The sequence below is a fragment of the Leptodactylus fuscus genome, chromosome 7 (genome assembly GCF_031893055.1).
Source record: "Leptodactylus fuscus isolate aLepFus1 chromosome 7, aLepFus1.hap2, whole genome shotgun sequence".
Taxonomy (NCBI): Eukaryota; Metazoa; Chordata; class Amphibia; order Anura; family Leptodactylidae; genus Leptodactylus; species Leptodactylus fuscus.
The window spans coordinates 19,534,267-19,548,434 of NC_134271.1; the positions used below are offsets into that span (position 1 = coordinate 19,534,267).

Here is a 14,168-nt window from a genome sequence, read left to right on the forward strand (position 1 = left end):
CTGCGCCATAAAATGTTCATGAGCAGTAAAGTGAAGAGGGGCCGGCGAGTCGTTAAGTGCATATACTTCCCCGCGCCTTCCGCAGCATTATGTTATCGGTATAATTACACTGTATCATTAACAGAACGGCTTTTTATGGACATTTTCTATGCCATTTCCAGATTCTGGAGTACATTCCATAACTGTATAAAAGCTGTCATCTAGGCATCCACCACTTGGTGCTATTCTGGGAACACAACCAGGTTGTAGCAACCATTGTGTATGGAACTCACGGTGCACTGCCCTATATTTTCTATGTATATATAAACCTGTTTTCACACATTACGTTATCCTTAAATGCTACTCTATTTACAAAACTATAACTACTATAAATCTTTCCCCTATGGACAAGGATATAGCTAATGTAATACTGTGCTCTATGTACAAGACTATAACTACTATAATACTGCCCCTTATGTACAAAAATATAACTACTATAATACTACTCCTATGTACAAGAATATAACTACTATAATACTGCTCCTATGTACAAGAATATAACTACTATAATACTGCTCCTATGTACAAGAATATAACTACTATACTACTGCCCCTATGTACAAGAATATTAATACTATAATACTGCCCCCTATGTACAAGAATATAACTACTATAATACTACTCCTATGTACAAGAATATAACTACTATAATACTACTCCTATGTACAAGAATATAACTACTATAATACTGCTCCTATGTAGAAGAATATAACTACTATAATACTGCCCCTATGTACAAGACTATAACTACTATACTACTGCCCCTACGTACAAGAATATAATTACTATACTACTGCCCCTATGTACAAAAATATAACTACTATAATACTGCTCCTATGTACAAGAATATAACTACTATAATACTGCTCCTATGTACAAGAATATAACTACTATAATACTGCTCCTATGTACAAGAATATAACTACTATAATACTCCTCCTATGTACAAGAATATAACTATTATTATACTGCCCTCTATGTACAAGAATATAACTACTATAATACTGCTCCTATGTTCAAGAATATAACTACTATAATACTGCCTCTATGTACAAGAATATAACTACTATAATACTGCTCCTATGTACAAGAATATAATTGCTATAATACAGCCCTCTATGTTCAAGAATATAACTACTATAATACTACCTCCTATGTACAAGAATATAATTGCTATAATACAGCCCTCTATGTACAAGAATATAACTACTATAATACTGCTCCTATGTACAAGAATATAACTACTATAATACTGCACCTATGTACAAGAATATAACTACTATAATACTGCTCCTATGTACAAGAATATAACAACTATAATACTGCTCCTATGTACAAGAATATAACTACTATAATACTGCTCCTATGTACAAGAATATAACTGCTATAATTCTACCTCCTATGTACAAGAATATAACTACTATAATACTGCTCTTATGTATTCAGTGTATTGGTTGCTGAATATATATACTATATTTACAGTGTAATATCTTGTCTATTTCCCTGTAGAACACGATGACTGTGGTAATGGACAGAGTAGATGTGATGAGAATTCCATTTGTACAAATTCGGTGGAGGGGCACAGTTGTACTTGCAAACCCGGATACGTGGGGAATGGCACCATCTGTCGAGGTAAGTTTCAGCTTCCAGTACAGTTATATCTTTCGTCCATCTTTCAGGGGATTCTTGCACATTAGCTAGATTGGTGTTAATGTATGTTTGGCACAGATCTCAGATTAGACATACAAACATTGATGGAGGTTTCTTAACTGGGTCTAAATTCCTCGAAGTGGTGACAGGGATGCCAAGTTTCTTCATTTTCTTTGTGTGGTGTTGCTTAATAACTTGGAGCCTCAGTTTCTGGACTTCAATGTGCCTATGAAGACCTGTATATTGTGTGAAAAGGACACGTAAAAAGGAATTTATCAGTAATGGGAGACTTGGGTGCCCTAGTGTGGCTCAGAGACTGGTGAGAGGCCAACTCTTCATTACCGAAAGGCAAAGTGAATCTGCTCAAGTTGGCTAATGACTGGCCAAAAGCAGCCAATCATGGCTAACATTGGTATTTTTGACTGACAGCTGGGAGAAAAATTCCCCTTTATTGCCTGGAACGTGACCCTACATTAAGGTAAATTGGGTCAGCCTCTTACTATGCTGCAGGAACATTGCGATAAGTGAGATATTAGTGTAGGTAGTGCGTTCTTCACGACCAAGACATAATAGAACTCATTACTGTCTCGCTGGAGAAGTGGCCGCGCACAAGTCATCTCTGAGCTATGCAATGAGTGAAGTGCACTTATTGGCGGTGATAGACAGAAAGTGGAAGATGAAGGGTCTTCCCAATACAATGAATTGACCATTGCAGAATCTGGCCCAGTAGACCCTATTAAGTGCGTTTATCCAAAATGTTCTGTCTTGTAGGGTGTCCAGAGACTCCATAGTGACATTTCATGCAGCCTGGGGTTGTCGTCACCTATTCTGCTGCTGTTCTTTTGTTGTTGTTTTTTTGGGGGGGTTTCAGCGAAAAGTATAAGGGAGGGTATAAGAGGAAGTATAATACAAGTTTAACATTAGGTTATTGCAGTTACCTACGGACCTCATAGACTATAATAAGGTCCGCTTGCAGGACTTTTCTCTCCACCTTTTTTAAGCGGAATGGGGTCGGAGTCCCTGAACGGTCATACAAAACTAGTGTGACCGTAGCCTAAGAGGAAGTATAAGAGACATATAAGAGGGAGTATGAGGGGTGTATGAGAAGAGTATGAGGGGCATATGAGAGGCGTATAAGGGGATTATGAGAGGAGTATGAGGGAAGGAGAGGCGTGTGAGGGGGGTATGAGAGGAGTATGAGGGGCGTGTGAGGGGATTATGAGAGGAGTATGAGAGGCGTGTGAGGGGGGTATGAGAGGCGTGTGAGGGGGGTATGAGAGGCGTATGAGAGGAGTATGAGAAGAGTATGAGGGGCGTATGAGGGATTATGAGAGGAGTATGAGGGGATTATGTGAGGTATTTGAGAGGAGTATGAGGGGTGTATGAGAAGAGTATGAGAGGAGTATGGGGGGATAATAAGAGGAGTATGAGGGGTGTGTGAGTGGAGTATGAGAGGAGTGTGAGGGGCATATGAGGGGTGTATGAGAGGAGTATGAGAGAAGTATGAGGGGAGTATGAGAGGAGTATAAAAGTAAGTATAAGAGAAGTTATAGATGAGTACAAGAGGAATATAAGAGGGAATATAACAGAAATATAAGAGGGAATATAACAGAAGTATAAGAGCTTGCTATATTTTTCACATTTCTTCTGAATCCTTTCTTCCACAATAGCCTCAAGCCTTACATTTTTATACTTATTTATTAAAACCAGATAGTGACATTTTTTTTTCAATCTGTTTTTAATTTCTGATTGTAGATTTTTTTATTCCATTTTCTATCCATGATTATGGAGGCGGCCATCTTGCTTGAACTTTTCCTCTGCTCCGTTAACAGCATTTAGTGATCTGCTTTACAGCATAGTCATGACCATAGACAGCAATAGGCTGGATGCGACTCACTGAGGTCTATGGGAGAGGTTTTTTTAGACATGCTCTGTGCAGGGAGGGACATTGTCCATTGGTAGTAGTAGATGGCTCAATGGTGGTATCTACAGAGGTGTTCTCTTCTATTGTAATCCCGTAAGTGATGTCAAAGATAATATATATAAATACATATATATATATATATATATATATATATATATATATATCTGTAAAGCAATTATATTAACAAAATATATTAAAATTAAAACTTTCTTTAAAAAAATTCAGTTAAAGACGGGTTTGTTCCTATGGCACCCGTTATGTGTATCGCCACTCCCTTAAATCCTACCAGCCAGCTCCTTATTCTCCATGTTATCAGGGGTGACTGTCGCTGTTTTCTGTGTGTCCCCATCCATGTAATTATCATCACGCAGACAGAGTGAGAGGCTTCGCCCGCCATTGTCTTGCCAATAGCAAGATATCTGTGGACAATAGGCAGAACGAAAACTTAATTTCGCCGTTTTTTGTGCGGTGAGTAATGGTCCTTTCTGACTGTATTAATGCCGCGCTCCTGGACGACACCCAGCCATTCATATCATTGTATCTACATTTGGCAGAGCCGTGTCCGGCGGTAATAGGTTTGTGGCAACAACGTCTAGTGATAAAGTGGAGGAGGGGAAATGAAGGCGCTTGTTACCAGTAAATTACTTGGATGCTCAAGAAAATACAGCAGGATCTTCATCGAATTAAAAATAAAAGTCTTGTTTATTGATGAGCGAGACGGCCACAAAGTGGATTCTGGAGCTGACGTGCTTGGAAATCAAGTGAAATGAGACAGACGTTCCATTCTTAAAGGGAAACTGTTCCTGATAAGGCTGAACTTGGGAGCGCTATTGTATTTACTATACTGATACCTGGAGAATAGGTTTGCCCAATACTGACTGGTTTGTAGGACAGACCTGACTTCTTCCTTTGTATAAAGTTTCCAAAATTTCTCAGGGATCCTATAATGTACAAAATGGCAAGAACAGCGCCACATCTTCTTACTGGTTGTTTCTGATACTGGAGTGCAATTCTATTGAAGTAAATGGAGTTGAGCTGCAATACCACACACAACCACTGAACAGGTGTGGTGCTGTTGTGGATGAAAGCATCCAGGTCTTTCTTGCCCCCTTTCATGCGGATAGGGGAAAGGAATGGCCTGAATGCAGATGTGAACGTGTTCTTATATCACATTTCCTATCTGTTTTAAGCACTTTGTGTGCTGACAAGGGGGCGTCATTCACTGGGGAAGGGGTGGGACTTACTAATAGGAGGGGGGGGGGTTAGATGCAACACCATACGACAAAACCCTGTCAACCTGTTGGCTTACGTTGTTGGAAACAATGTTGACCTTATAGATAGTGTGTACCATGGATTTTCATTTTGGGGGGCTATGTGGCATTAACTTAAATTGTCAACTTAAAGGGGATGTCCAGGAATTATAGCAAACTCATGGGCAGTGGTGGTAAAAAATTTAAAAAAAAGTCACACTTGCCAAGTCCATGCACTTCATTGCTCAGACTCCTTTCCTTCCAGTGCCGGATTGGAAATGGAGAGGCCCACCTGACTGTTGGCACCAACCAAGGGCATCAGTAGTTGTCATCATTGGTCCATCACAGAGTGACCATTGAGGCTATTGTCTGGTCTCCGTGGTCAGGAGAATCTCTTTGCTTCTGGCCAAGCCAGTGCTGACATGAGAGGGACTGTACAATGAAGCATCGGGAATAGGTGAGCATGACTTAGTTTTTGTATTAGACCCCCTAACTATCCAGATTTGGGCAGATTCAGAATGGCAGAGGCAGCGGTTTGGCGAGGGGAGCATTGCTTCCTTTCTTTTTTTTTTTTTTATTAGTCATTTTAACCCTTTTTACCTGTTGGAAAAGTTCCTTTAAGACCTTAAAGGGTCATTCAACCTAGGAAACCATTAGAAAGCAGTCAATGGTATGTGATGTGCGGCCACAGTGGTCGCCCTGTAATTACTGGAGTGTATATTACATTGTTCCATATCATACTTTCTTAAAGTCCTCCCCCCATTTTTACATTTGATCTCCAATCTCTAAATCTTTTCAGTTACACTTCAGCATTTTCTTTACTGCTATATAATAGAACATTGATTTTATTTTTTTTTTTCCACCTGCTTGTATGAAATTTACCAGCTCAGTCTCTGAGGTCTATTATTAAGAATCCTTCCTAACCTCCTTCTGCTGGTCTTCTGACCTTTACGCTCCAGATGAGACTTCTCTGAGATATTTCCGGAGAATCTTCCTACTCACAGAGTGCAGAAACTTTGCACTGCAGAGATGCAAATAGCATATAAATCAAACATCAGACAAGTTCTCATAGAGGAAGGAAATATTTTATGGTGAGTTCTACAAAAAGGTGGAATAAGAAAATGTGACCAAGAACGAAAGAATAAAGAAGTCAATAAGAGAAGTCAAATATAGCTTAGATACAGTATATACCTAGCTAAATATAAAAGTGTAGATGAAGAAGAGTAGATAAATAAAGTGGATAGATAGATAGATAGATAGATAGATAGATAGATAGATAGATAGATAGATAGATAGATAGATAGATAGATATGAGAGACAGAGGATGGATGGATGGATGGATAGATAGATAGATGGATAGATAGATAGATAGATAGATAGATAGATAGATAGATAGATAGATAGATAGATAGATAGATAGATAGATAGATAGATAGATATGAGAGACAGAGGATAGATAGATAGATAGATAGATAGATAGATAGATAGATAGATAGATAGATAGATAGATATGAGAGACAGAGGATGGATAGATAGATAGATAGATAGATAGATAGATAGATAGATAGATAGATATGAGAGACAGAGGATGGATAGATAGATAGATAGATAGATAGATAGATAGATAGATAGATAGATAGATATGAGAGACAGAGGATGGATGGATGGATAGATAGATAGATAGATAGATAGATAGATAGATAGATAGATAGATAGATAGATAGATATGAGAGACAGAGGATGGATAGATAGATAGATAGATAGATAGATAGATAGATAGATAGATAGATAGAGTAAAAGCAGCACAGTTTAAAGTGTAACCTACTGTATGTGCACTTCCAATGTTCATACCATACACCATTAGTTCTAAATAAGCAAAAGTGTCTTTTATTTCAGATAGATAGATAGATAGATAGATAGATAGATAGATAGATAGATAGATAAAAACAGAAAAATATCGCAGCACTCTGACACAGCACAAAGGCTATAAGGAACAAAGAAAAACTATAAAAATGATATAAATATATAAATAAATTTGAGGTTCTTCGTTGTACACATTCATACTATACTGTTTATATTCAAACAGTAGGAAGCCCTGTACCTGCCCCGACAAGGCGACCTCATTAAGGTAGGACCCTACACTAATACCTCTCCTGGACCCAAATATGGATCTGCAGTGTGAACACAGGGCAATAAACATACCTCTGTCGGACCAGAATAAGTCTACAGTGTGAACACAAGGGAACTAAGGTCCGGAGAACACTCACCTTAAATGGCCTTGGGGAAATGGGTTCTCTGTTCCAAATAAATAGGCCTGTGCAATTGAAAAACTATAAAAATACTATAAATATATAAATAAATTTGAGGTTCTTCGTTGTACATATTTGATCAAACAGTTGTAGTAGCCCTCCTGCCCCTACAAGACAACCCCATTAAGATGGGACCCTACACTAATACCTCTCCTGGACCCAAATATGAGTCTACAGTTGTGAACACAGGGCAATAAACATATCTTTCCCAGAACAGGTCTACAGTGTGAACACAGGGGAAGCAGGATCCAGAGCCATACTCTTCTTATATAGTCTTGGGGAGATGGAGAACTGAAAGGCGTCCTCTATTACTAATAAATAGCTAGCCAGATAGATATGTAGTCAGCGACTACAGGGAAAGACCGATGCTGTGCACTGAAGCTGGTGCTCATTTCTTATGTGGAAAAAGACTAATTATCAAATCATTATAAAATTGGAAAAATAATAGAATACCGATCTGTTACTAATAACAACAGAAAATAACCATGAAAATATCCAGAGGGAAAGTGAACATTTATAAAAAGTATCTAGAATGAATAGAAATCAGGACACTGCATTCCCCGAGTATTGACACTTCTCAGGGGTTTATCAGCGGCTCGTGTCCTTATCTGACCTGATGTACTTTATAATCACTGCAAGCCTCCATTCATAGCATTGGAATACTGTATGTAGGTGCGGGAGCTGTGGGGACACACTGAGATGAAATAGAAAGATAGATATTGTATAGGTATAGTAGACAGCTAGCTAGAAAGAAAAATATGGATAATATGAGCCAGAAAGTATGTGAGAGAGATAGATAGATGATAGATAGATAGATAGATAGATAGATAGATAGATAGATAGGAGATAGATAGATAGATAGATAGATAGATAGATATGAGATGCTACACACAGAGGATGAGGGTCACAACTCAGCTACAAAATGGTTTCTTGCAGTTCATTTCACAAAGTTTGTGTAACCAGGAATCAGATGATTAACACTGTACATGTTCTGCCGCGGAGCACTGAGCGCACAGTGGAAACCATTGACCCAGATGTCTGCTAATGGCACAAACAGGCGGTAAGTTCCAGCACAGACGAGGCCTGCGACTCATTACACTGAAATAGAGAAGGATCGGATGAAGGAATTATTCTAATGTAATATATGGTAAATCCAAGGAGATGGCGTGGAGCGCGTCAAATGTGCTGAAAACGCTTCAAAATTAATTTACGGAAACTGGATACTTAGACCTAAGACCTGGCTAATCTGTATTTGCTGTAGAATTAAATGAAATCTATTGCTTCCTGTTATCGGCTGTCTCTTGTTGGAGAGAGGCTGCCTACAGTTTTTGGTTCATTTGGAAAGGTAGTCCACAAAAATTCTTACCACTATGATTACTTCTTGCCAGCTGGCACTGCCCCCTCCCATTCTAGCAGATCCCTCTCCTCTAACGCAGCAGGAAGTCGCAGCATGATCTTAACCACCAATCAAAAGATGAATTACTTCTGTCCAATTAGCTGCCTGTAACTCCTGACTCCACCCACATTGAATTGACTATGAATATGGTCTCCATGGAAACACCCTTTAAGTTGTAGTTTAAACCAAAAATCTTCAGAGACATACAATGTTCTCAGCCTGAAATATTGACATAAGATTGTCTTAGCTACAAACAGCCGCACATACCTTCCTCCTCAGGGCTGGACTTAGGGGTGTTCACCATGTACTGTCAAACAGGGCAAATCTCATGTTCTCACTGAAGAGGGCGCTACTGGCCACGATGACTTAGTTAACTTGGTCTTGCGCCTCCAACCAGGTCTGTAGAGTAAATTTTTCGCATCCACACTTCGGTAGGTTTTCCCCTTTAAATTGTAGTCAATGCCAGTCTGGTGTTGCACAGCCTTGTATGTTGTAGGGTTAAAGCTTGTGAATAGCCCCCGATCCATTTATTTATTTCTATGTGGACCCTCTAAAGTTGAGTTTATTACTCAGCACAGCCATAAATTTGTCTAATGCAAGCGCCGCAGATAATCTCCGTAATATTCAGCCGTATATTTATGAACTATAGTCCAGATGGCGCAAGCAGTAAAAAAAAGAAAAGTAAGATTTATGATAAGGTGACAGTAAAACGGAAGCCATTAAGAGATCGCAGGACAGAGTTTAACCAGTCTAATGGCTCAGTCTCGGGGGGGGGGGGGGGGGTCGGATTACGACTGTAATTTATTTATGGCTATGAGAATTTAATGTAACCAGGCAACAAAGGGCAACATTGTAAACAGAGCTAAATGTTGCAGTAGTCAAGTGTAAGGGGTGGGATAAGCGGGGGTTAAAGGCGTCATCTCGCTAAAGACATTGACGTAATATCGTAAAAAAGTGGTCGAACTTCTCTTGATGACATGGTGGTCTAAAGTCTAACTCAGTGCTGCCAGATGGAGGTGACTGGAGCCCCATCACTGTTAACCCCTTCAGTATCGTAGCCCAACAGCAATACTAGCCTGAATGGTTTTGTGTCTTTATCCAACATTATTACCTATGTGGCTATGTTACTAAATCTGTTGCTCTCTGTTATCAGTATTTCTTGCTGGGTAGCGTCTGACTGCAGAATTTTTTACTTGGAATGGTAGCTCTGAGAAATACGTACCTCTATGATCACTACTTATCAGTGGCTGCTGTCCCCCTACCCTTTTCAAAAAAGTCTAGTAGCAGCTCCCTCTTCCTCTACCGCAGCAGGAAGTCACAGCATAATCTCACTGATCAAAGGTGAATTGCACTTTCTCTAGGGTTTTTACTTCATTAGGGTTCTTCCATGTTGGACCTGGGGTTTCTGGGTAGGTCAGGTTATTGGACCCAGCAGCCAATCCCCGGGTTGCGCCTCTCTCATTATGCTGTGGGGGCTGGTTTTGCCATAGTCTGTCAGCCACCATAATAGACAATGGAAGAGGAAGGAGGAGGACGGCACCCCGAGACCAGTGCTGGTTCCGATCACATTACCTGAGGTCAGGACCAGCCCAGAACCCCTCAAGTCTGGCATGAAAAGCCCCCCAGAAGAAGTAAGTAAAGACTTGATGGCATTTCCTTCCCTATATATGTAGATCCCCCATTTTCCTGAATTTTTCACCACGAACTTATATCTATTTTATGTTTCGGAGGATCTGACCTTTAAAGCCAGTACAAAGAGAAATTAAAAATGTGAAGTCCCCGTTCCTTTAAGATTTTAGCAATTACGGTAAATGGAAGTAACTTTGAATCCAGGGAATGTATCAGAACATTGCGCTCCGCCAGCCGGGTTAATGTCCCCTCCAGCCGCTATGACTGTAAAATTAGTTATTGATCTGCCTGAAGCTGGGAATATAAGCAGGTCAGATTTATTTACAGCTCATGTTAGTGCGCCAGGAGATGGCCGAGGCTAGTTATGGACAAAGCCATAGTGGTCAAGCCTGGGTGATTGACAAAGGGCATTATGCATCAAGTGTGGCGTCTACCCCTGCGTCCTCAAACCATTGCTTAAGCCTCTTCACTTTTTATTTTCATCATGTACTCCCAGGCATCTTAGTCCATCTGCTTTTTGTGGCGGGAGATGACAGGAGGTCTCAGAGGAGACGCCAGCACAATGGGCTTTTCATGGATTATGGAGCAGAACAATACCCTAGTCCTTTCCAATCTCTCCACCACTCTCCTTGACAAGTTGTCATTTTTATGTCATAGTTGAGTTTCAGTCCATTGTATTGCCATATTATTATATACTATATTATTTTACTGCCTATATATATATATATATATATATATATATATATATATATATATATATAAAAAAATCTACTCTCCAATCACATCCAGAGCTGCATTCAAGAAGAATGATGTTATGTCTCAGCTTCTAGGATCACCTTGACCAGTAAATGTTAACATGGCTACCTTTGCAGTGATGCCATATCCTTCAGTCAAGGTCTGGAGCTTGTGGTGTCAGCTTTGGGCTGTTTGCACAGTGGGAGTATTACGGTAGTTATGACAATGCGAGTTTCATTATTCAACTATCTAAAAAAAAAAGAAATAATAGAAGATCTAAGGGTAAGTTCACACGGGGTTTCTTGGTTCGAAACCTGAGGCGGAGGCCGCCTCAGGTTCCGGACCAAAAAACGGGTAGCTGCGACTGAATGCCGGTGCATTTCATCGGTATCCAGCCGCACTCTCCACTCTGGATTAGGCCCAATGAATGGGCCTAGTCGGGAGTGTCTTCAGGCCGAATCATGAGGCGAAACCGCCTGAAGAATGAGAATCTTTTTCAAGGATTTTGAGGTGGATACGGCCTCACAATCCTGACCAAAAAACCCAGTGTGAGCTTACCCTAAGTCCCTATTCACATTTATGGTCAGGTTTCCATTTGAGGAGACCACTTGGGGACCCCCGAACGGAAACCTATACTCATTAAAAAAGTTACCTGGGAAACCCACGGACCCCATAGACTATAGACCGCTTTTTAACGCATATAGGTTTTTGTTGGGGGGGGGGGCGGGCCCAAATGGACTCCCTGAATGGAAACCCGAACGCAGATGTGAACTGGGCCTTAGTGGAGAATTGAGTGTTCTTAGCTCACTTAGTGTACGTGGTCTGTCATGTGGATATTTGTGCCTCATTTTTTGGGGTTCTTTCCATTTGAGTACATGTCTTGGAGAAAATATTAGAGCTGTTTACAGAAGAGTGTCAGGCAAGGGTAAGGTGTAGATAGAAAGGAAGTGTCTATGTGATACAGTATGTAGCATCGATGAATAACAACTATTCTTCCACTGTAATAACTGACTACGATTACAACTTTTTGTTCTCAGTAGTTGCCGCCGGCCAGTTACAGCAGTGAGAATTTTGGTAGACCAAAACCCCCGGCTGTTCCAAAAGCCAAGGCAAATAGACTTATGAAGTGACCTCCAACCAGATCCCCTAAATAAATATGGATCCCTGAACCCCCAATAAATGGAGACCACCCCAGAACCCCTACTCTAATTCACACTATTGAAATGAGCATTAACCTCCACAGCAGACCCCCTGAAAAAATATGAACTCCTCCACCCTCAAAAGTACAGATCCCTCCATACCCCTAAATAATTGTAGATGACCTCAGAGCTCCTAATTCAGTGGTGATCCCAGACTAGAATACCTAATGAAGACCCATATTCAGTCCAATAAAGACTTTTTTGAGATCCCAGTCTAGACCCATTGTTTCGACAAACCCAAGACCCTCCTGTCTTTTACAGACCCAAAGTCAGACCCATTCTTTTGTCAAACCTCAGACCAGATCCATCGATTCACCAACATCCAGATCAGGCTCTTCCTAAATACAGGATTAAGACCCCTCCTCTATAATTTCCATGCCCTAGACCAGATTACTCCTTTATCCAGACCTCAGACCAGACGCCACTTTATACAGACCCTAGATGACCCCTATATACACATCGCAGACCAGATGTAGAAATACTCACCTTTCCCCCTTACTGATCTCCTGGTGCCTGTTGCAGACGATATTACGACTTTGGGCGCAGGGTTAGGAGGACGTTGTCTGCTGCATGTACCCAGTAGTGAAGAAAAGGAGGAAGGGGGTAAACTGAAAAAATCAAATCATGAGTTAGAGATTGGATGATGGACATTTTAGGTGGCCATGGGCCTTCAGAAAGATTTGTTACCACCAGATCTCCACTGGTATTGGGGTCCTTTGATAAGTCCAAAACTGCAGACATGATCCCTTTAAGATCTGTCTTGTGTATGACGCTACAAAGTAGAAAATGTGTATCAGATATTTGGTGATTTTGCTTTAATTTGAGTCATTTTTGATCGATTTTTGTAACTGCTTCTCATTTTTATTACGTGAAGCGTTTTTCTCATGCAGTTTCTGTCAGTCAGCGCCAAATTTTCGAGACAGAAAGGTATCTTAGGGCTAGCTAATCAACAGAACCCCTGACACAGGGCAATAACTCTGCGGCGGAGACAGCGGGCCTCACTCTCCGGGTCTTGATGGTCGGTTAACCAGCTATGGGAAGATGAGATCAGGGATACTTTAGCTCATCCATCTTTAGAAGCGCAGACGTAGGTAATAACCTACACAGCACTATAATCCGAAACGTGGCCATCAGGAATGGAGAAACCGGCTCATAAATATTAACCTATGATATGGTATTAATAGAAAAAACGGGGACGCAATGACCTGAAACGCAGCGGCCGCAGGAATATTGTTCGACGACTTTCGTACATGGTGGATATCCGATATGAAGACAATTGTCGAACGTGTCCCAATGAGAATATAATGTATCCCCTTGTGATAAACAACCATTATTACCACCATTACATTACTATTACCCAGCTTTCCTGATGTCCTGAATGACAAATCTATCAACATAAGAGATGAATCTCTGGGTAGAGCCACTGCTCGAGATTGTGGGTAACGTATGGGAATCTCCTGAGCCCCAATGCAAAATCGGTAACATGGCTCCCACCTCCCAAATGCCCTTTATTTTACTAGGGTCTCTGGTAGGGTTGAGCCAATCTTGAGATTTCAGGATCGTTTTTAAAATCCGATTTTCGATCATTTTCCAGCTGATCCCGATCATGAAATTTGCTCGATCGATGATTGGGATCTGATCTTTCCCAATCCTGATCGCTCAACCCTAGTTACTTTATGTTTATGCGGTAGGGTTGAGCCGATCTTGAGATTTCAGGATCGTTTTTAAAATCTGATTCTCGATCATTTTCCAGCCGATCGCAATCATGAAATTTGCTTAATCGCCGATCGGGATCCGATCTTTCCTCATCACTAGTCTCTGTCACCAGGCTTTGATGTGATTGCTACCTCTGCACCTGGTATAGCCGCACCCTTGACAACTCCTGTAGGATATGTAATGCAGACCGTGTTGGTTGTCACATAACTTTCCCAGAAATTTCTAAAGATCACTTATATGTACAGAAAATAGTCTGGTTGTAGTATTTTAACTATGTAGTACTGGAATAGAATACCTGACAGATAGTATGGACTGACACTG

General features: G+C 40.6%; 1 protein-coding gene across 2 annotated transcripts in view; it reads left to right on the forward strand.

Moving 5' to 3' along the window:
- Positions 1-14,168, forward strand: part of NELL1 (neural EGFL like 1) — a 455,411-nt gene that overhangs the window by 299,992 nt on the left and 141,251 nt on the right. For both annotated transcript variants that reach the window (XM_075281293.1, XM_075281294.1), the window contains exon 14: positions 1,549-1,671. In XM_075281293.1, coding sequence (XP_075137394.1) covers positions 1,549-1,671 — 123 coding nt within the window. The remainder of the gene's footprint in view (positions 1-1,548; positions 1,672-14,168) is intronic.